General features: G+C 46.5%; 1 protein-coding gene across 4 annotated transcripts in view; it reads left to right on the plus strand.

Moving 5' to 3' along the window:
- The window catches only part of ppef1 (protein phosphatase, EF-hand calcium binding domain 1), a 194423-nt gene that overhangs the window by 38836 nt on the left and 131151 nt on the right, over positions 1 to 24436 (plus strand). For all 4 annotated transcript variants that reach the window (XM_068039833.1, XM_068039832.1, XM_068039835.1 and 1 more), the window contains exons 4-6: positions 2574 to 2701; positions 4197 to 4257; positions 20638 to 20813. In XM_068039833.1, the coding sequence (XP_067895934.1) occupies positions 2574 to 2701; positions 4197 to 4257; positions 20638 to 20813 (365 nt within the window). The remainder of the gene's footprint in view (positions 1 to 2573; positions 2702 to 4196; positions 4258 to 20637; positions 20814 to 24436) is intronic.

The following is a 24436-nucleotide window of genomic DNA, read 5'->3' on the forward strand; positions in this document are numbered from 1 at the left end:
AATAGGCATTGGAGGTTGGCCAGTATTTCTGTATGTGCGTGTTTCCTGTCTGCAATCTTCAGTTTCTCTTGTCACAATTGATGGCCATACTACTTTTCCCAACATTGACAATGCCTCAGTAATCAGTTATTATGGGAATTCCAAATCTAATATCAATAATCTGTCTTTATATAGTGTTTTTAATGCAGTAAAACTTGAATAAAACTGAGTGGCTTGCTAGGCCATTTCAGACGGCAGTTAAGAGTCAGCCACATTGCTGTGGGTCTGGAGTCACATGTCGGCCAGACCAGGTAAGGACAACAGATTTCCTTCCCTAAAGGACATTAGTGAACCAGACGGGTTTTTATGACAATCCTGTCATTTCATGGTCACCGTTACTGCGAATAGCTTTTAATTCCAGGCTTATTTAATTAACGGAATTTAAATTTCCCAACTGCCATGATGGATTTGAACTCACGTCTGCAGGTTATTAGTCAAGGCCTCTGGATCACAAGCCCAATAACATAACCATTATGCTACCGTACCTGAGGTATAGGTCCTGGTGATATGGTAGTTGCAGGCTGCCATCGCTAGATGACTTTGCAGCCTTACCGTTTCCTGGACTACTGTATCCACAACAGACCATGGGTAATGCCATGGATCTACAGAGTACTTTATCACAATTTGCTAATAATCTTTATTCGTATAAAACTGCATAGAGTCCATATATTGTGAGCAAAGCATAGAAGATGCATGAGAATGTATTATAAATAGAGGCATAAAATACAAACACAGGCGTTCATGCAAAACCTTTAGAAATCACTGGTTAGAACCATAGAAAAGTTACAGCACAGAATGAGGCCATTCAGCCCATCGTGTCCGCTCTGGTTGAAAAAACTAGCCAGCCATTCTAACCCCACCTTCCAGCACCTGGTCCATAACCTTGCAGGTTACAGCATATCAGGCGCAGGTCCAGGTACCATTTAATGGAACCATATCTATGCCTCAGCTTGAATATTGTGTCCAATTCTGGGCACCACACTTTAGGAATAATGTCAAGGCCTTGGAAAGGGTGCAGAGAAGATTTACTAAAATAGTTGAGGCAGTTCAGTTATGTGTAAATATTAGAGAATCTGGGGTTGTTCTCCAATGACAGAGAAGGTTAAGAGGAGATTTAATAGAGGTGTTCAAAATCATGAAGGGTTTTGATAGAGTAAAGAGGGAGAAACTGTTTCCAGTGGCAGGAGGGTCAGTAATTGTAGGACACACATTTAAGGTAATTGGCAAAACAACAGAGGGGAAATGAGAGGAACTTTTTTTTTACCTTACCAGTTGTGATTTGGACTGCACTGTCTGAAAGGATGGTGGAAACCGATTCAGTCATAAATTTCAAGCGGAATTGGATAAATATTTGAAGGGGAAATGTTTTGCAGTGCGATGGGGAAAGAGCAGGGGACTGGGAGCAAAGGGAAAGCCCTTTCAACGAACTGGAACAGGCACAATGGGCCGAATGGCCTCCTTCTGTGCTTTATGATTCTATAAAGCACTATGCAGAGATAATCTTTTGTTTGCACTGAAATGTAATTGTTTGAGATTTCATTGACTGTGGATTACAGATTGTAGAATGGACTAGTAAGCATAATTAAAATAGCACTTAACTTATCAACAGTTTTATAATATGATCTCTGAGCTGGTGGGAAAAAGGTGGGAATATTGTAAATGGTCCTTCCAAAAAATTAGTTCAGGAAAAATCCTATGTGTGCTGATCAGAGATGTTAGTAATCTTAAAATGAAGTGTTCTGGGAAGTGTGATTTGAGTGCTTGCAGTACAGGTCATTGACCTTTTATGATATTGCTAATGTCAGGTGAGACATTCCCTGGTTTGAGAACAAAACAGATAAATTCAGCTCAAACCACCTCATGGTGTCACAAGAATGATAAGAGAGATATTACCATCTGTTAGGTTTTTCTAATTACAGCCTGTGTGGAGTTTGCAAGTTCTCCCTGTGTCTGCGTGGGTTTCCTCCGGGTGCTCCGGTTTCCTCCCACGTGCCAAAGACTTGCAGGTTGATAGGTAAATTGGCCATTATAAATTGCCCCTAGTATAGGTAGGTGGTAGGGGAAGATAGGGACAGGTTGAGATGTGGTAGGAATATGGGATTAGTGTAGCATTAGTATAAATGGGTGGTTGATGGTCGGCACAGACTTGGTGGGCCGAAGGGCCTGTTTCAATGCTGTATCTCTAAACTAAACTAAACTAAACTTAATCCATTTTCCTGTTGCATATACTTATAAACTTTTAAAAGTTTAAAATATATGAAGCTGTCCTCAGTCAGGATGACACTATTAGCCCCAGCATTCCCAGATTAGAAATCAGACAGGCATCTGATGCCAGCTGAGGATCAGGCACACTTTAATACTGTCCTTTTCCCCACTACCTCCGCCCCCCACCCCCCACTCCACCAACCCCGAGTCCAGCTTTGTGACACATGACGAAGTGGATAGCACCGCGCCCCCTCACGTCCACCCCCCTCCCCCCCCCCCCCCCTCCCACGTCCTGGTTATTAATATTTAATGTTCCCATTGCTTTGCAGCCATTAAAGCAGCCATACTTATTCAGGGCTGGTATCGTCGTTATGTGGCGCGCATGGAGATGAGGCGTCGCTACACCTGGAGTATTTTTCAATCTATTGAGTATTCTGGAGAGCAAGACCAACTGCAGGTGAGCTTCAGTATGTATTACAAATTATATCAATCAGTGTGTTAAATCTGGCTGAGTGAGCAGCACTGTTGCTCCTGAGTCAGAAGGCTCTGGGTTCCAGTCCCAGTCCAGGGCTTCAGCACCAAAAATCAAAGCTGATACTCCAGTACAATACTGAAGGAGTACTGCATTGTCAGAGGAGTTTTCTTTCGGATGAGATAAGGCCCCACCTGCCTGCTTAGGTGGATGCCAAAGATCCCATGGACTATTTGAAGAAGGGCAGGGGAGTTCTCCCCAGTCTCCTGGCTAATATTATCCCCCAATCAATCACAAATAATCTGGTCATTATCACATTGCTGTTTGTGGGCTCTTGCTGTGTATAAATTGGCTGCTGTGTCTCCTACATTACAGCAGTGACTACACTTCAAACGTACTTCATTGGCTGTAAAGCGCTTTGAGACATCTAGTGATAATGAAAGGCACTGTAAAGTACAAGTCTTTTTATTCACACATATATGCACATCAAAATAGAATTATGGGAATTACATACTATTTAACAGCACAAAAACTGGCCACTCGGTCCGACTGGTCTGTGAAGTGTTTTTGCTTCACATAATCCTCCTCATACCCTACTTCATCAATCCTATCAGCACATTCTTCTACACCTTTTTCCCTCATGTGTTTATCTAGCTGCTTCTTAAATGCACTGAAGCTATTTACCTCCCTGTGGTAGTGAGTTCCACATTCTAACCACCCTGAGGGCAAATCCAGAATTCCCTACTGGATTTATTAGTGACTATCTTATATTTATGGCCCCTTGTTTTGGTCTCCCCATAATTGTAATATCTTGTCTACGTCTACCCTAACAAACCCCTTCATAATCTTAAAGACCTCTATCAGGTCAGCTGGCAGCTTTCTCCTTTCATGTGAAAAGAACAAAAGCCTCTTCTGTCATTCCTGATAGGGGTAACCTCTCAGTTTTGGTGTCATTCTAGTAAATCTTTTTTGCAACCTCTCCAGTGCCTTTATATCCTTTCTATAATATGGTGACCAGTACAGTACACAGTACTCCAAGTGTGGTTTAAACAAGGCTCAATACAAGTTTAACATAACTTCTCTCAGAAATATAAAGAAGCATCTATGTCTGAAAGTGCACACATATATTTTACATGCGCACATATGATAGATTAGGGAGGTTCTATTGTATTTGTTAAATGTGGTATCTTGTGCCAGGGCTGCATAACTTTGGTCTCATCCATGGTAAGTAATGAAGTAATGGAATATTGATATGTGATCAAACATGGTATAGCTGAATCTAACTGGTTGCACATTTGTAACACACCCAAGAGTAATCATTTAGTTTCATTACTGCACTGAGGATAGTCTTTCAAACTCTAAGCAGTGTTTAATTTACATTCCAGTGTTGCTTTTGTGAAGTTCTGTTGAGTTGAGAGCTGTGTGTGATGGTACAGATGTTCTTGCAGATGTCTTTAATTGATTTGTGTCCTGTTTCCAGCTGTCTCACTTCTTTAGTTTTCTAATCGATCACTATGCTCAGCTCAGTGGGGCAAGCAGCGGTAAGTAACAAGACTCTTCAACATAATTGTGAACACCAATTGTTTAAAAAACAGCCATTCCAGAAGAATGTGCCTTTTTGCAGCTATTTTGAAGCTATTTCTGAATTACCCGTGTGTGTTTTTTTAATTTTTCATTCTGTTTGGAGGTTTTGAGAGTTAATGGCCTGACAATTACACAGATCTGATTTGCTAATATCATATTTAACATTTATTCTGTCAGCGTCTTGGTCAAGCATTAGCCAGGTCCAAAGTATGGACATTTCATATACTAGGCAACCTCTTGCCCTTAATTATAATGAGGAAAGAAATTACTGACAATCATTTTAATACAAACATGCTGATTTAACCAGGGAAGTGAATATTTTAGGAACAATGGACTAGATAGATGTTGCAAGACCAAGGTCTATCTATATCATGTAGTTAATGCTGAGCACCAGCACACAGTTAAGAAGGAAGAGAGTGTAGAAAAGGGAGCGAGACATAGGGTGCAATTCACTGGTCCTACACTCCAAGAAGCAGTCAAACCTGAAAGGACCATGGGTCAGAGATAGAGCTGCAACACTTTATCCCTGATTATCTGATCTGTGCACCCTTCGAGACCAAAGCATAGAATCTGTAAATTTATCCTGGAGGAGCATAGGATCAGGAGAAGGCCATTCAGCCCCTCAAGCCTGTCCCACTTCTCATCTGTATCTTAACTCCATCTAACCACCTTGGTTCACTAAACTAAAATCTATCAGTCTCAGTTTTGAAATGTTTAATTGACCCCCCCCCCCGCCACCCCCACTGCCCCACCCAGCCTCAGCAGCTTTTTGGGGGAGAGACTTCCAGATTTCCACTACCCTTTGTGTGCAGAAGTGCTTCCTGACATCACTCCTGAACAGCTTAGCTCTAATATTAATGTTATGTCCCCTTTGTTCTGGATTCTCCAATGGGAGGAAATCGTTTCTCTATGTTTAGTCATAGTCAACATTTTGATTAGATCACCCCCTTAATCTTCCGCACACAAGGGAATACAAGCCTAGTCTGTGCAACCAGTTCTCACAATTTAACCCTTTCAGCTGTGTGATCATTCTGGTGAATCTGTTCTACACCCCCTCCAAGGTTAATTTATCCTTCCCGAGCTGTGGTGTCCAGAGCTGAACGCAGTCTCCCAGATGTGGTCTAAGCAGAGATTTATACAACTGTAACATAACTTCCAGCCCTTTGTATTCCAGCCCCTTTCAGATAAAGGCCAATTCCAGTAGCCTCTTCAATTGTTTTCCATCGACTTGCAGTGAACAAACCCACTGAAGATTGCCGAGTATATATTAACTGTTATTATGCATGTTCAGAGCCATATTACTGCTACTATGTTATTGAAACAGATTATTGCAGCACTTAACAGTACATTGACGTGTCCATTGATTCATCCCGTAGCCCCTCAGGACCATAGTACTGTGGTACTGTGCAGAAGCCGTAACAAATGCCACGACGTCTTTGTTATTCCAGGAAGGGTCGATTTTATTTTAAGGAGAATAAAATTACACAGAATAACTTCGAGGCAGGAGATTCATGGAACAATATCAGCCGTGGTGCCTTACCCTAATGGCACTGAATTTGCAGTTTACCTCAACAAAAACATGATATTTGGTCGAGAAACTGCTGCCTCTGTAAAACCAAATCATTAAAAATGATCATTTTCATTTAACAACCACCAGCTGGTCTGAGGAGTACCACCTGCTGAGATCTCTTTGACAATATATTTGAAACACTCTGGATTTATTTGTGTTACAGCAGTGCCTTGGGTCTGGTCAATGAGCTTCCTGTTACTGGCTACCCTCTTAATGTTACCTCTGCTGATTGATTTAAACCCTCAATTCCACTCTCTGATACAGCACCATTAGTCTCCCTGTGTCAAAGGATTCATTTTCTACTTTCCCTGTCTGTAGTCCAGTGGTTGATTGCTGTGTGTTGACATCATGACATTGATATTAGTGGGAAGGGTGTGTGGCAGTGGGTGATAAACTTGCTGATTTTTAATTGTATGCTGACCTCTCCACCCCCCGCAACACATGAGCAGACAGACTGGCAGCAGGAATAGTAAGTTGGAGAGTCCTGGCAGTCAGTGGAAGGAGGGTTTAGCAGGAGATTGGGGATCCGGGATCCAGCCAGATTGCTGGGGAAGGTAGGCTGAATGTCTGTGTGAGGAGCACTCCAGCTCCTCTTGGCCCACAAGGAATTCCAATAGGATCTGATCTTTAACGCTATCTTGACCAGATGGTGCCACACTCCACCTGACTTTTTTTTTCATGTATGGGATTTGGGCATCGCTGGCTTGGCCAGGCATTTATTGCCCATCCCTAATTGCCCTTGAGAAGGTGGTGAGCTGCCTTCTTGAACTACTGCAGTCCATGTGAGGTAGGTACACCCACAGTGTTGTAAGGAAGGGAGTTCCAGAATTTTGACCCAGCGAACGTGAAGGAACGGCGATATAGTTCCAAGTCAGGATGGTGTGTGGCTTGGAGGGGAACTTGCAGGTGGTGGTGTTCCCATGCATCTGCTGCCCTTGTCCTTCTAGTTGGTAAAGGTCACGGGTTTGAAGGTGCTTTCAAAGGAGCCTTGGTGCATTGCTGCAGTGCATCTTGTAGATGGTACACACTGCTGCCACTGTGTGATGGTGGTGGAGGGAGTGAGTGTTTGTAGATGGGGTGCCAATCAAGCGGGCTGCTTTGTCCTGGATGGTGTCGAGCTTCTTGAGTGTTGTTGGAGCTGCACCCATCCAGGCAAGTGGAGAGTATTCCATCACACTCCTGACTTGTGCCTTGTAGATGGTGGACGGGCTTTGGGGAGTCAGGAGGTGAGTTCCTCACCGCAGGATTCCTAGCCTCTGACCTTCTCTTGTAGCCATGCAGTATTTATATGGCTACTCCAGTTCAGTTTCTGGTCAATGGTAGCCCCTAGGATGTTGATAGTGGGTGATGGTAATGCCGTTGCATGTCAAGGGGAGATGGCTAGATTCTCTCTTGTTGGATGGTCATTGCCTGGCACTTGTGTGGCGCGAATGTTACTTGCCACTTATCAGCCCAAGCCTGGATATTGTCCAGGTCTTGATGCATTTCTACACGGACTGCTTCAGTATCTGAGGAGTCACGAATGGTGCTGAACATTGTGCAATCATCAGCGAGCATCCCCATTTCCGACCTTAATATTGAAGGAAGGTCATTGATGAAGCTGCTGAAGATGGTTGTGCCTAGGACACTACTCTGAGGAACTCCTGCAGTGATGTCCTGGAGCTCAGATGATTGACCTCCAACAACCACAACCAGCTTTCTTTGTGCTAGGTATGACTCCAGCCAGTGGAGGGTTTTCCCCCTGATTCCCATTGACCTCAGTTTTGCTAGGGCTCCTTGATGCCATACTCGGTCAAATTAGATTAGAGATACAGCACTGAAACAGGCCCTTCGGCCCACCGAGTCTGTGCCGAACATCAACCACCCATTTATACTAATCCTACACTAATCCCATATTCCTACCAAACATCCCCACCTGTCCCTATATTTCCCTACCACCTACCTATACTAGTGACAATTTATAATGGCCAATTTACCTATTAACCTGCAAGTCTTTTGGCTTGTGGGAGGAAACCGGAGCACCCGGAGAAAACCCACGCAGACACAGGGAGAACTTGCAAACTCCACACAGGCAGCAAATGCTGCCTTGATGTCAAGGGCAGTCACTCTCACCTCACCTCTTGAGTTCAGCTCTTTTGTCCATGTTTGAATCAAGGCTGTAATGAGATCAGGAGCTGAGTGGCCCTGGCGGAACCCAAACTGAGCATCACTGAGCAGGTTATTGCTCAAAGTGCCACTTTTCATGACACCTTCCATCACTTTACTGATGATTGAGAGTAGACTGATGGGGCAGTAATTGGCCGGGTTGGACTTGTCCTGCTTTTTGTGTACAGGACATATCTGGGCAATTTTCCACATTGCAGAGTAGATGCCAGTGTTGTAGCTGTACTGGAACAGCTTGGCTTTGGGTGCGGCAAGCTCTGGAGCACAGGACTTCAGTACTATTGCCAGAATACTGTCAGGGCCCATAGCCTTTGCAGTATCCAGTGCCTTCAGTCGTTTCTTGATATCACGCGGAGTGAATCGAATTGGCTGAAGACTGGTATCTGTAATGCTGGGGATTTCAGGAGGAGGCCGAGATGGATCATCAACTTGGCACTTCTGGCTTCAGCCTTATCTTTCGCACTGATGTGCTGGGCTCCCCATCATTGAGGATGGGGATATTTGTGGAGCCACCTCCTCCAGTTAGTTGTTTAATTGTCCACCACCATTCACAGCTGGATGTGGCAGGACTGCAGAGCTTAGATCTGATCTGTTGGTTATGGGATTGCTTAGCTCTGTCTATAGCATGCTGCTTACGCAGTTTGGCATACAAGTAGTCCTGGGTTGTAGCTTCACCAGGTTGTCACCTCATTTTGAGGTATGCAAGTGCTGCTCCTGGCATGCCCTCCTGCACTCTTCATTGAACCAGGGTTGGTCTCCTGGCTTGATCGTAATGGTAGAGTGGGGGATATGCCAGGCCATGAGATTACAGATTGTGGTTGAGTACAATTCTGCTGCTGCTAATGGCCCACAACGCCTCATGGATGACCAGTTTTGCATTGCTAGATCTGTTCAAAATCTATCCCATTTAGCACGATGATGGTGCCATACAACACGAAGGAGGGTATCCTCAATGTGAAGGCGGGACTTCGGCTCCACAAGGACTGTGCGGTGGTCACTCCTACCAATACTGTCATAGACAGATGCATCTGCGGCAGGCAGATTTGTGAGGACGAGGTCAAGTATATTTTTCCCTCTTGTTGGTTCCCTCACAACCTGCCGCAGACCCAGTCTAGCAGGTATGTCCTTTAGGACTTGGCCAGCTCGGTCAGTTGTGATGCTACCGAGCCACTGTTGGTGATGGATATTGAAGTCCCCCACCCAGAGTAAATTTTGTGCCCTTGCCACCCTCAGTGCTTCCTCCAAATGCTGTTCAACATGGAGTACTGACTCATCAGCTGAGGGAGGGCGGTAGGTGGTAATTAGCAGGAGGTTTCTTTGCCCATGTTTGACCTGATGCCATGAGACTTCTTTTTTATTTTATTTATTTTATTTACAGATACAGCACTGAAACAGGCCCTTCGGCCCACCGAGTCTGTGCCGACCATCAACCACCCATTTATACTAATCCTACACTAATCCCATATTCCTACCACATCCCCACCTGTCCCTATTTTCCCCTACCTATACTAGGGACAATTTATAATGGCCAATTTACCTATCAACCTGCGAGTCTTTGGCAGTGCGAGGAAACTGGAGCACCCGGAGGAAACCCACGCAGACACAAGGAGAACTTGCAAACTCCACACAGGCAGTACCCAGAATTGAACCCGGGTCACTGGAGCTGTGAGGCTGCGGTGCTAACCACTGTGCCAGAGTCCAGAGTCGATGTTGAGGACTCCCAGGGCAACTCCCTCCCTACTATATACCACCATGCCGCCACAGTGCCGGTGGGACAGGACATACCCGGAGATGATGATGGCAGTGTCTGGGACATTGTCTGTCAGGTATGATTCCGTGAGTATGACTGTCAGGCTGTTGCTTGACTAGTCTGTGGGACAGATCTCCCAACTTTGGCATGTTAGTAGGGAGGACTTTGCAGGGTCAACAGGGCTGGGTTGCCGTTGTTGGTGCCTAGGTCGATGCCGGGTGGTGCGTCCGGTTTCATTCCTTTTTATTGACTTTGTTGCGGTTAGGTACAACTGAGTGGCTTGCTAGGCCATTTCAGAGGGCATGTAAGAGTTAACCACATCGCTGTGGGTTTGGAGTCACAGGTAGGCCAGACCAGGTAAGGACAGCAGATTTCCTTCCCGAAAGGACATTAGTTTTTACAACAATGACAATGGTTTCATAGCCATCATTAGACTAGCTTTTTAATTCCAGATTTATTAACTGAATTCAAATTCCACCTTCTGCCGTGGTTTTTTTTTTCCAAAATATACTTTATTCATAAAAATCTGTAAAAATTACATTGCCAAACAGTTTCCAAACAGCACCAAAAAATACAAACATTGCAAGGGAGATCAGTTTCCTTCAATACTGTCATGAGTTTCTTCCCGACCCTTCCGTTTCACAATTGTCATGTCAATTACAGTTTTACATTTACAGCAATTGAGAATATTAACGATACAGTTCGAGGGGTTTCCCATGGATCCAGCCCCTCAGTCCAGCTTGGTAGGGGAACCTTACACTGTGGTCTTTCCCCATTGAGCCTTTGCTGCGGCTGCCCCAAGCTTTAGTGCGTCCCTCAGCACGTAGTCCTGGACCTTGGAATGTGCCAGTCTGCAACACTCGGTTGTGGACAACTCTTTGCGCTGGAAGACCAGCAAGTTTCGGGCAGACCAAAGGGCGTCTTTCACCGAATTGATAGTCCTCCAGCAGCAGTTGATGTTTGTCTCGGTGTGCGTCCCTGGGAACAGCCCGTAGAGCACAGACTCCTGTGTTACAGAGCTGCTTGGGATGAACCTTGACAAAAACCACTGCATCTCTTTCCACACCTGCTTTGCAAAGGCACATTCCAGGAGGAGGTGGGCGACCGTCTCTTCCCCACCACAGCCAACGCGGGGGCACTGTGCGGAGGGGGCGAGACTTCGGGTGTGCATGAAGGATCTGACGGGGAGGGCCCTTCTCACCACCAGCCAAGCTACGTCTTGGTGCTTGTTTGAAAGTTCTGGTGATGAGGCATTCCGCCAAATGACTTTGACGGTCTGCTCGGGGAACCATCCGACAGGATCCACCGTTTCCTTTTCCCGTAGGGCCTTGAGGACATTCCGTGCAGACCACTGCCTGATGGACCGGTGGTCAAAGGTGTTTTTCCGCAGAAACTGCTCCACGAAGGATAGGTGGTACGGCGCCTCCCAACTGCATGGTGCGTTCCGCGGCAATGTGACCAGGCCCATCCTTCGCAACACCGGGGACAGATAGAACCTCAGCACGTAGTGACACTTGGAGTTTGCGTACTGGGGATCTACACATAGCTTGATGCAGCCGCACACGAAGGTGGTCATCAGGATGAGGGCCACGTTGGGTACATTTTTCCCGTCCATGTCCAGAGATTTGAACATCGTGTCCCTCCGGACCCGGTCCATTTTAGATCCCCAGACGAAGTGGAAAATGGCTCGGGTGACTGCCATGGCGCAGGAGTGGGGTATGGGCCAGACCTGCGCCACGTAGAGCAACAACGTGAGCGCCTCGCACCTGATGACCAGGTTCTTACCCACAATGGAGAGAGATCGCTGCCCCCACATGCCCAACTTTTGTCGTACCTTGGCTACTCGCTCCTCCCATGTTTTGGTGCACGCCCCGGCCCTTCCGAACCATATCCCCAGCACCTTCAGGTAATCTGACCTGACGGTGAAGGGGACAAAGGATCGGTCAGCCCAGTTCCCAAAGAACATGGCCTCGCTCTTGCCGTGGTTAACTTTGGCTCCCGAGGCCAGTTCGAACTGGTCGCAGATGCTCATCAGTCTGCGCACGGACAGCGGATCCGAGCAGAAGACGGCGACGTCATCCATGTACAGGGAGGTTTTGACCTGAGTGCCTCCGCTGCCTGGGATTGTCACCCCTCTTATGCTCGCATCCTTCCTAATAGACTCAGCAAAGGGTTCAATACAGCAAACAAACAAGACCGGGGACAGAGGACAGCCCTGTCTGACTCCAGATTTGATCGGGAAACATTCAGATTCCCACCCGTTGATTGACACTGCGCTACTGATGTTTGTGTAGAGCAGTTGGATCCAATTGCAGATTCCCTCCCCAAACCCCATTTTGGAAAGCACGTCCATCATGTAGGTGTGCGATATCCTGTCAAAAGCCTTCTCCTGGTCCAGACTGATGAGGCAGGTGTCCACCCTCCTGTCCCGTACGTAGGCGATCGTATCCCTGAGTAGCGCGAGGCTATCAGAGATCTTCCTGCCGCATACAGTACAGGTCTGATCGGGGTGAATCACCAGCTCCAGAGCAGACTTGACTCGACTGGCTATGAGGTGGGATTTGAACCCATGTCCCCAGACCAATACCCTGGGTCTCTGGGTTACTAGTCCAGTGATAATACCACTATGCCACTGCCTCCCCTAGTTCATTCTAGGCTGTGATGCTGATGATGTCTTCAGGTCATGGCTTTTGAATGTTAACTAGGCCCCAGCCTGTCTTTTGCAGGAGCCTCAACAATGGTCTGATATGTGGCAGTAAAAATTTAAACAATAAGGAAGGTCAGAGCTGGGAGGTTTTAATCTGCATCCCAGACACAACTCCCAATAGGCAGGAGGTTACAGTGGGTCTGCCTGTTCAGTTAAAATGAGATTAAATCTGAAATGTTGGCCATGCTTAGCCCACATAATCACTGGAATTTTATGTTGGGTGGAAGGCCCTGTGCACCAGCTAAAAGGTTGGGGGCAAGCCTGCCTCCACCGGGCCTGGGGAGCCACCCCTGGATTTTATGTGGCCCAGGCCCTTAATTGGCCTTGGGCGGGACTTCTGCCTTTCTGAGGCAGGAAGTCCCGCCTCTAAGAGCTGCTGGCCAATCAGCGGGCCAGCAGCTCTCCGTCCCAGCAGAAGTACCGAGAGTGGGAGGAGGCCTTTAATTGGCCACTTAGGGCCTTGATTGACCTGGGGTGGGAGGGCTGTTTCTCACCCCCGGCGCCTGTCATAAAATTGCTGCGAGGGCGGGAAGGCTTTGGGAATGGTCCCCCACTGCCTCCCACTCAATTTTATGACCCCATCCCCATCCCCCACCATCAGCCTGCCCCTGTGGGGGGGGGAGAAAGAGGTGGCAGTGGTAAAATTCCGGCCCGTGTGTTCAGTCATGTCTATGTCAAGACCATGTATCTCACTGTTCTGTCAAGCAGATCAGAGCTACCCAAAGTCAACACTATTTCACAAGTTTAGAAACAACACCAATAAGTAAATAGAAAAATAAATAGTAAAAGAATGTTAAAAACAATAAATATTTACCGTTGCCTCTTATCCCTGTTTAATCTCTACCTCTGACTCTCCCCATCCCACCTTGCCTTCTGTCCTTAATGTGATGCTCTTTATTTGACCAGGTCCATTTCCCTTGAAGTGGACGTTTGCTTTTGTTCAGTTTGCTTTTGTCCTCATCGCCCTCTTGCCTGGAAACTAAACGCGCACAGGTTCAAGCTTGTGCGATACATGAGCTCTTTAGCAATGTGAAAAGCATCAGTTACTGCAAATAATAGTAATCAGGGCCGAGAGGGATGTGTGCTGTTTGGCAACCTTCAAACATCAGTGTTCAGGTGACCAACAATTACCCAGTGTCGCTATCCTTGAGATTGAGCTACCTTCTCTGATCCCTCATTGACAGTTCACAAAAGTGTAATTATTCCACTAAATTTTGGGAAACAAATATCAGTTGGTTCAAAAAGATGTTGTGAAATTGTGCAGAAGTAATTCTCATTGTGTTTTTAGTTTCTTTTCCTAGTTTCTGTTTTTTGGCTACCTTCGTAATTGAATCTAAGAAATTTTAAACTGTGCTGAGGGAGTCCTACTCTGGTTCAGGGTGATGTTTAATGTTGTCTCCATAAGCACCCCACCCTCTCCCAGATGGCTGATGGGATGAATTGAAGAGCATGACAGTGGTACTGCCTAGGATTGCAAACATCCAAGACTGCCCCAGAATCTCCAGGAGTTAACAATTAATCTCCAGGACACTGCGGCAAACAAACAAGAGAAACAATCATAAGGCTGCAAACAATTTTTAAAATTTTTCTTTTGAACACTTTTATTCGTTATAAATATATCAGATGGTGAAATGGCTGACTGGATGATTCTTGATTGTAAGTCAATGAGATAATGAAGGGATTGGGGAAGATGGTGATGCCATGAGGGATGCAGGTGTCAGGTGACCAATAGCAGTAGAGCTTGTTGGGGGGTGGAGAGTGGTGCACTGGTGTTTGCAGTCTGCAGGTCATGGGATGAAACCTCCAGGAATATGTCCAACCTGGGTTAGCAACCCTGGTACAGAGCCACACTGGTCAGGCAGATCCCAGCCTCAGTTTCTGGTCTGAGCTGTCAACAGTCTCACTGGTGAACAATGAGCAATGAGGCGAGGTATCAGAGTCCAGGCTGCTCCAATAGGTCTGTACACGGTCAGTGACATCAGAGTCCAGCCCGCTCCAATAGGTCTGTACACGGTCAGTGACATCAGAGTCCAGCCCGCTCCAATAGGTTTGTACACGGTCAGTGACTCAGAGTCCAGCCCACTCCAATAGGTCTGTACACGGTCAGTGACATCAGAGTCCAGCCCGCTCCAATAGGTTTGTACACGGTCAGTGACATCAGAGTCCAGCCCACTCCAATAGGTCTGTACACGGTCAGTGACATCAGAGTCCAGCCCGCTCCAATAGGTTTGTACACGGTCAGTGACATCAGAGTCCAGCCCACTCCAATAGGTCTGTACACGGTCAGTGACATCAGAGTCCAGCCCGCTCCAATAGGTCTGTACACGGTCAGTGACTCAGAGTCCAGCCCGCTCCAATAGGTCTGTACACGGTCAGTGACATCAGAGTCCAGCCCGCTCCAATAGGTTTGTACACGGTCAGTGACATCAGAGTCCAGCCCACTCCAATAGGTCTGTACACGGTCAGTGACATCAGAGTCCAGCCCGCTCCAATAGGGCTGTGCACGGTCAGTGACTCAGAGTCCAGCCCGCTCCAATAGGGCTGTGCACGGTCAGTGACATCAGAGTCCAGCCTGCTCCAATAGGGCTGTGCACGGTTAGTGACATCAGAGTCCATCCCGCTCCAATAGGGCTGTAAATGGTCAGTGACATCAGAGTCCAGCCCGCTCCAATAGGTCTGTACACGGTCAGTGACATCAGAGTCCAGCCCGCTCCAATAGGTCTGTACACGGTCAGTGACATCAGAGTCCAGCCCGCTCCAATAGGTCTGTCCACGGTCAGTGACATCAGAGTCCAGCCCGCTCCAATAGGTCTGTACACGGTCAGTGACATCAGAGTCCAGCCCGCTCCAATAGGTCTGTACACGGTCAGTGACATCAGAGTCCAGCCCGCTCCAATAGGTCTGTCCACGGTCAGTGACATCAGAGTCCAGCCCGCTCCAATAGGTCTGTACACGGTCAGTGACATCAGAGTCCAGCCCGCTCCAATAGGTCTGTACACGGTCAGTGACATCAGAGTCCAGCCCGCTCCAATAGGTCTGTACACGGTCAGTGACATCAGAGTCCAGCCCGCTCCAATAGGGCTGTACACGGTCAGTGACATCAGAGTCCAGCCCGCTCCAATAGGTCTGTACACGGTCAGTGACATCAGAGTCCAGCCCGCTCCAATAGGGCTGAACACGGTCAGTGACAGCAGAGTCCAGCCCGCTCCAATAGGTCTGTACACGGTCAGTGACATCAGAGTCCAGCCCGCTCCAATAGGTCTGTACACGGTCAGTGACATCAGAGTCCAGCCCGCTCCAATAGGTCTGTGCACGGTCAGTGACATCAGAGTCCAGCCTGCTCCAATAAGTTTGTACACGGTCAGTGACATCAGAGTCCAGCCCGCTTCAATAGGTCTGTACACGGTCAGTGACATCAGAGTCCAGCCTGCTCCAATAGGTCTGTACACAGTCAGTGACATCAGAGTCCAGCCCGCTCCAATAGGTCTGTACACAGTCAGTGACATCAGAGTCCAGCCTGCTCCAATAGGTCTGTACCTATGATAGGTACGGATCTGCTGATAGGTCATTACATGTTCTTGTTGCTATTGATTGGCTAATTATGTTCCATGATAGGACCTATCAGCAGTAAGATCCTGCCCATGTTCCCATTGTCCACCACATATATAAATATAAACCCCTGTTTCTCCCTGTTCCAGTTATTTCTCTAGATGATGAGCAGAGTACGCTGCTCAAAACGTTGAGGTCTGCCAGTTCTTCTAAGAACTCCTCTTTCAAGGAAACAACATCACTTTACAGAGCAAATATTCATGGTGTAAAAAAGAAACACATAAAATCGCCTTACTCAATGTTATTTAGATTAGTTTCATATGCTGTTTATCTGCCCAAAAATAGACAAAAAGCCATACAATAATGACTAATGCTTGATTACTTTGGTCAACACGAAATGCCCAAACAGAAAGTAGATAGGAACAGTGAGGAATGGTGCAATCCCGGTTAGGATATAGGGCTGGATTTTGTCATCCCACAGGTGGGAGTGGTCACAGAACATGGTGGCCATCCCGCACGTGACCCATGTGGCTGCGCCACTGCGATTATGTGGTGGGCGGCCACATACCATGTTGACTGCTGACACCCCCCCCCAATCAGGTGGGGGGGGCGGCATTGGCGATGCCGTGAATGGCGTCACCCCATGCAGGTGCTGGTGCCATTTTTAAAAGTCTGCCAGCCCTGTAAACAGTGTATCCAAATGCAGAGTTTCCCCTCCCCCCTTTATCCATAAAATAATAGTGTTGACCCCTTCCCCTCCTCAGTGGCACCAGCTTCTCATGGATGGGAAAGTGAAGGCGTGTGAGTGCCACGCATTGAGCTCAAGATTGGGAATGGATGGGAAGATCACAGTGCATTACATCCAAATGGATGCAAAGAGGTACTTGTCATATTTAAAGTAGGGTCCCGTTGCAGAGCAGCGGAGGTGCTGCCATGGAGCTTCGTTGCCCCCTGGGAGATTGGAACCGGCAATCCCGGCATTGGGTTCTGTGGCAGCCACTGCTACTCCGAATCTCCGGCATCCCCTCCACCACGGAACCCAACATCATGAGGAGAACAAGATCAGGCTCATAGTGTGGGGATATGACCGAGACTGTAGCACCCCCTTTGCCCAAGTACAACCATTGCTGAATATTTCTGCTGCCAGTATGTAATTCAGAAACACACTCTCACACACTCAATTAACCGCGTAAATAGATGTAACTGGATACGATATAGTTGCGATGACGGAGACATGGCTGCAGGGTGACCAAGGATGGGAACTGAACATCCAGGGGTATTCAATACTTAGGAAGGACAAGCAAAAAGGGAAAGGAGGTGGAGTAGCATTACTAGTAAAGGCGAAAATCAACACAATAGTGAGGGAGGATATTAGCTCAGAGAATCCTGATGTGGAATCTGTATGGGTGGAGCTAAGAAACATCAAGGGGCAGAAAACGTTGGTGGGGGTTGTATATAGACCCCCAAACACAGTGGTGATGTAGAGGGTGGCATTAAACAGAAAATTAGAGACACATGCGATAAGGGTGCAACTGTAATTATGGGTGATTTTAATCTACATATAGATTGGGCAAATCAAATTAGCAATAATACTGTAGAGGAGGAATTCTTGGAGTGTGTACATAATGGTTTTTGGACCAATACGTTGAGGAACCAACCAGAGAACAGGCCATCCTAGACTGGGTTTTGTGTAATGAGAAAGGGTTAGTTAACAATCTTGTTGTGCGGGGTCCCTTGGGGAAGAGTGACCAGAGCATGATAGAATTCTTCATTAAGATGGAGAGAAAGGGAGTTGATTCTGAGACTAGGGTCCTGAATCTAAATAAAGTAAACTATGATGGTATGAGGCGTGAGTTGGCTATGATAGATTAGGGAACGTTACTTAAAGGGTTGACAGTGGATAGGCAATGTCTAGCATTTAAAGAGCACATGGATGAATTACAATTGTTCATTCCTGTCTGGCACAAAAATAAAACAGGAAGGATTGCTCAACCGTGGCTAACAAAAGAAATTAGGGATAAAAACAAGAAATGCTGGAACCACTCAGCAGGTCTGGCAGCATCTGTGGAAAGAGAAGCAGAGTTAACGTTTCTGGTCAGTGACCCTTCTTCGGAACTGACAAATATTAAAAATGTCGCAGGTTATAAGCAAGTGAGGTGGGGGTGGGGCAAGAGATAACAAAGGAGAAGGTGCAGATTGGACAAGGCCACATAGCTGACCAAAAGGTCATGGAGCAAAGGCAAACAATATGTTAATGGTGTGTTAAAAGACAAAGCATTAGTGCAGAATAGGTGTTAACGGACTGAATATTGAACAGCAACAAGTGCAAACATGAAAAAAAACAATGGGTAAGCAAACTGAACAAACTAAGATGAAAGGAAATAAATGCAAAAAAAAAGGTTTCCAGGTATTTCAGATTTCCAGCATCCGCAGTATTTTGCTTTTGTAAAAGAAATTAGGGATAGTATTAGATCCAAGGAGGAGAAATATAAAATGGCCAGAACAAGCAGCAAACCTGAGGATTGGGAGCAGTTTAGAATTCAGCAAAGGAGGACAAAGGGATTGATTAAGAAGGGGAAAATAGAGTATGAGAGTAAGCTTGCGGGGAACATAAAAACTGACTGAAAAGCTTCTATAGATATGTGAAGAGAAAAATAGTAGTGAAGACAAATGTGGGTCCCTTACAGTCAGAAACGGGGGAATTTATAATGGGGAACAAAGAAATTAAATGCATATCTTGGTTCTGTCTTCACAAAGGAGGACACAAATTACCTCCCAGAAATGTTGGGGAACATAGGGTCTAGTGACAAGGAGGAACTGTATGAAATCAGACTTAGTAGGGAAATGGTGTTAGGGAAATTGATGGGATTGACGTCTGATAAATCCCCAGGGCCTGATAATCTACATCCCAGAGTACTTAAGGAAGTGGCCCTAGAAATAGTAGATGCATTGCTGGTCACTTTTCACAATTCTATAGACTCTGGAACAGTTCCAATGGATTGGAGGGTAGCTAATGTAACCTCACTATTTCAAAAGGAGGTAGAGAGAAAACAGAAAATTATAGACTGGTTAGCCTGACATCAGTAGTGGGGAAAATGCTAGAGTCCATTATAAAAGATGTAATAGCAGAGCACTTGGAAAACAGTGACAGGATCGGACAAAGTCAACATGGATTTACGAAAGGGAAATCATGCTTGACAAATCTAATGGAAATTTTTGAGGATGTAACTAATATAATAGATAAGGGAGAGCCAATGGATGTGGTGTATTTGGACTTTCAGAAGGCTTTCGATAAGGTCCCACGTAAGAGATTAGCGTGCAAAATTAAAGCACATGGGATTGGAGGTAAGGTACGGATATGGATAGAAAACTGGTTGACAGACAGGAAACAAAGAGTAGGAATAAACGGGTTTTTTTCCGAGTGGCAGGCAGTGACTATTGGGGTACCGCAGGGATCAGTGCTATGACCCCAGCTATTTACAATATATATTAATGATATAGATGATGGAATTAAATGTAATATATCCAAGTTTGCAGATGACACAAAGCTGGGTGAGAGTGTGAGTTGTGAGGAAGATGCAGAGAAGCTCCAGTGTGATTTGGACAGGTTGAGTGAGTGGGCAAATACATGGCAGATGCAGTATAATGTGGATAAATGTGAGGTTATCCACTTTGGTGGCAAAAGCAGAAAGGCAGATTATTATCTGAATGGCGATAGATTGGGAGAGGGAGAGGTTCAGCGAGACCTGAGTGTCCTTGTACACCAGTCGCTGAGAGTAAGCATGCAGGTGCAGCAGGCAGTTAAGAAGGCAAATAGTATGCTGGCCTTCATAATGAGACGATTCGAGTACAGGAGCAAGGATGTCTTGCTGCAATTATACAAGGCCTTGGTGAGACCACATCTGAAGTATTGTGTGCAGTTTTGGTCTCCTTATCTGAGGAAGGATGTTCTTGCTATGGAGGGAGTGCAGTGAAGGTTCACCAGACTGATTCCTGAGATGGCAGGACTGATGTATGAAGAGAGATTGGGTCGATTAGGCTTGTATTCGCTAAAGTTTAGAAGAATGAGAGGGGATCTCATAGAACCCTACAAACTTCTACCAGGGCTGGACAGACTAGATGCAGGAAGGATGTTCCCGATGGTGGCGGAGTCCAGGACCAGGGGTCACAGTCTAAGGATAAGGGGTAAGCCATTTAGGACTGAAATGAGGAGGGATATCTTCACCCAGAGAGTGGTGGACCTGTAGAATTCTCTACCACGGAAAGTAGTTGAGCCAAATCATTTAAATATATTCAAGAAAGAGTTAGATATAGTTCTTAGGGCTAATGGGATCAAGGGATACGGGGAGAAAGCAGGAACAGGGTACTGAGTTTGGACAATCAGCCATGATCGTATTGAATGGCAGCGCAGGCTCGAAGGGCCGAATGGCCTACTCCTGCTCCTATTTTTCTATGTTCTATGTTTCTAAGGTGCAAATCATTGCTTATAAAACAATTTTTACAGGTTTTGATGTGCCTGCATTACTGGTTGCATTCATTGAGAGTTAGTAATGTACATTTGCTGTCGACATATCCCATTGTGTACTTTTCTTTTCCAGACTTGCTTTCCCAGCTGCTGAACCCATCAGGGAACGCGTGTGACAATTCAGAGACTGACAAAGTGCCGGAATATAAAAGCATCAAGGTTCCTGATTCCTATATGGGGCCTCGACTCTCTTTTCCCCTTACAGCCACAGATGCCAATACATTGCTTAAAGCATTCAAACAACAGCAAGTGAGTCACTATGATCCCATCTAGATTCAGGGCAATATTTACTGATGTCATGGGCATTGGTGTATGACATTGCAGGGGTACAGCACACCACAGCCTGTGTAAGACTAAGTCTGCAGTCGCAGCTCAATGTAATGTCGGTTCAATGAGCACAGCCTGAAAGGGTGAAGAGTACTGACATTATCTCCAGTAGAGCAGGATTGGCTGCCACACTGTATTAGAACTGCCCTTTGTCTTTTGGGACCTGTATTTGAATCTCGCCCTCACTTATGGAGTAGCACTGTCATAGAATCAAAGAATTGTTATAACACAGAAGGAGGCCATTTGACCCATTGTTTCCTTGCTGGCCCTCCGAAAGAACAAATCGCATACTGCAACTCCCTCGCCCTCTCCCCTCATCCCTGTACATTCCTCTTTTTTCCGATGTTTGGAATATTTGGAAAATTTAGAAAAATTTATGGCATCGAAGAGGCCACTCTGCCCATGTGTCTGCATGGCCAAAAAGCGAGCCATCTATCCTAATCCCATTTTCCAGCAGTTGGTCCATATCCCTAGGGGTTATGGGACTTCAGGTGCATATCCAGACACCTTTTTAAATGAGTTGAGGGTTTCTGCCTCTACTGCCCTTTCAGGTAGTGATGCCTTCCATCACTTTGCATTTGATTTGAGATTTGACTGATGGAGTAGTAATTCACTAGGTTAGATTTGTCCTGCTTTTTGTAGATAGGACATAACTGGACAATCTTCCACACTGCCAGGTAGAGGCCAACGTTGTATCTGTACTGGAACAGCTTGACTAGGGGCGCAGCAAGTTCTAGAGCACAAATCTTTAGTATTACAGCCAGGATATTCTCATGGCCCATAGCCTTTGCTATGTCCAGAGAAACAAGCTGTTTCTTGATATCACGTGGAGTGAATCGAATTGGCTGAAGACTGGCATCTGTGATGGGGCACTTCTGGCTGAAGATGGTTGCAAATTCTTCAGCCTGTCTCTTGCACTCACGTGCTGGGCTCCCCCATAATTGAGGATGGGGACGTTTGTGGAGCTTCCTTGCTAATTGTCCACCACCATTCACGACTGGATGTGGCAGGACTGTAAAGTTATGATCTGATCCATTCATTGTGGGAACGCTCTGTTTATTGCATGTGGCTTCCACTGTTTAGCATACATGTAGTCCTGTGTTGTAGCTTCACTAAATTGGCACCTCATTTTTGGGCATACTGGTGCTGCTCCAGGCATGCCCTCCTACACTCCTTATTGACCCAGGGTTGGTCCCTCGGCTTGATGGTAATGGTAGAGAGGGGGATATGCCAGGCCTTGAGGTTACAGATTGTGGTTGAATACAATTCTGCTGCTGCTGATGGTCCACAGCACCTCATGGATGCTGAGTTTTGAGCTGCTAGATCTGTTTGGAATCTATTCCATTTAGCATGGCGGTCATGGTAGACTCCTCATTGTTAGAGTATGTCCAAGCTGTAAATGATTTTATCATCTTCTGTGGGTCCTCTCTTGACTGAGGCATCCGATGCGGGATTGGCATGGGTGTCCACAGAACTGGCTGTTCATATTGTCATTGTTGGTGCTTGGGGCATATCCAAAGGTTGTGAGGCGACTCTCAGCATAGTGGTAGTGCCACACAACATGATGGAGGGTGTCCTCAATGCGAAGACAGGACTTAGTCTTCACAAAGACTGTATGGTGGTCACACCCACTAATACTGTCATGGACAGGTCGATTGGTGAGGACGAGGTCAAGCAGTTTTTTCCCTCATGTTTATTCTTCTACCACCTGTTGCAGGCCTGGTCTAGCAGATATGTCCTATAGAACTCAGGCAGCTCTGTCAGTAGTGGTGCTAGTCTTGGTAATGGACATAGAAATCCCCCACCCAGAGCACATTCTGTGTCCTTGCTACCCTTAGTGCTTCTTCCAAGTGGTATTCAACATGGAGGAGTACTGATTCAACAGCTGAGGGAGGGTGGTAGGTGGGAATCAGCAGGAGGTTTCATTGCTCATGTTTGACCTGATGACATGAGATTTCATGGGGTCCAGAGTTATTGGCCATTCCCACCCGATTGTATAGCTCTCTCTGCCACCTCTGTGGTGGTGATGGAGGAGTCTGGGAAGTTGATATGATTCTGTTAGTATGTCTGTGTCAGACTGTTGCTCGAATAATCTGTGGGACTGTACTCCCAACTTTAGCACCAGTCCCCAGATGCTTTCCAGAGCTGACTGGGCTGTGTTTACCTTAGTCATCTCCTGATTTGATGCTTAGATCACAGCCGGACGATCTATCTAGTTTTATTCCTGATATAACCGAGTGACTGATTAGTCCACTGCAGAGGGCAGTGACGTATTGGTCAGTCTGGGTAAAGACAACAGGTCTCCTTCCCTAAAGGACATATAAGGGTGGAATTTTATGCTGACGGTGGGATCTCAACATTGGGGGAAACTGATGCCAAGATCCCTACGTTGTCTCTTTTCCGGAAGGCCTGCCTGATTTACTGCCAATCAGGCACTTGACAATGGCGGGCCTTCCATCGGGTTTAGGACCCCGTTGCCACAAGTTCTGTCCTTGCAGAGCTGTCAGCCAATCAGAGGCCAGCAGCTGCAGCGCCATCGTAGAGGCGGTGGCTGCTGCTGTAACTGCAGTGACCAGAGACCAAAGAGCGGCATTCGAACCAGGCTCAAGGTAGGTCAAGGTGGCAGGGGTCTCACGGGGTGGGGGTCATGGAGGTGTGGGGGAGGGGGTATGAGGTTCGGCAGCAAGTTCAGGGCGTTGGCCCTCAGTGGCCCTCCCCTTCCTGATGCCGGCTCCTTCGTTCAGCCACTAAGTGCCTTTGAATGAGGTAACCTCCCCCAATGCATCCTGCAGCTGGGAAGCGGCCCGCACGGTTTATCATGCCGTGCTTCCCATGTGCTGACAGGGCCGCCTGCCTCATGGGTAATTGTGGCTGTGGCGGAAAGAGGCCTTTAATTGGGGGTTAATTACCCAGTTGAGAGCAGAGGCCGGAAGGTGGCGTGCCTCCCTCCCACACCACCAACCCCCCCACCCCACCCCCCCACCCCCACCATCCCACCTGATTTTATGTTCGCCCCACCTCCAAACCCGCTGCGGGGGAGAGCATAAAATTCCACCCATAGTGTACCGGTTGGGTTTTTATAATGTTACGAACAGGTAGTTAATCTTTTTCTCTCTGAACAAATTTCCCTGTTTTTTCAACCACCTGTCTGGAAATAGATTTGTGATTGAATTTCTTTCCCTCCCTTAAATCCTGATAAATGACTGCAACAACAACACGGTTGTTCGAGTTACATCAAAGAATTTGCGTTTGTTTACACACTCAAACTCGGGAAGGGGTTTAACTTCGCCATGCACACTTACAAACGTTCAGGGAAAGGTTAAAGACATAAAAAGGCAAGGACATTTACTAAATAAAACTATAAACCAACATGAATTTCAGTTAAAACTAGTGTCCGTTTAAATTATCAAAAAGAGTCCAAATATTGGAGATTAACTGACTGGAAGTGCCGAATTGGGGGAGGAGCTGTTGGAAATATCTCTTCTCTTACAAATTTCTTCTTTGCACCCTCAAAAGTAAATGGAGGTAGCTTGATTTGGCTGAAG

This window comes from Heterodontus francisci, chromosome 10 (assembly GCF_036365525.1).
Source record: "Heterodontus francisci isolate sHetFra1 chromosome 10, sHetFra1.hap1, whole genome shotgun sequence".
In the NCBI taxonomy this organism is placed as follows: Eukaryota; Metazoa; Chordata; class Chondrichthyes; order Heterodontiformes; family Heterodontidae; genus Heterodontus; species Heterodontus francisci.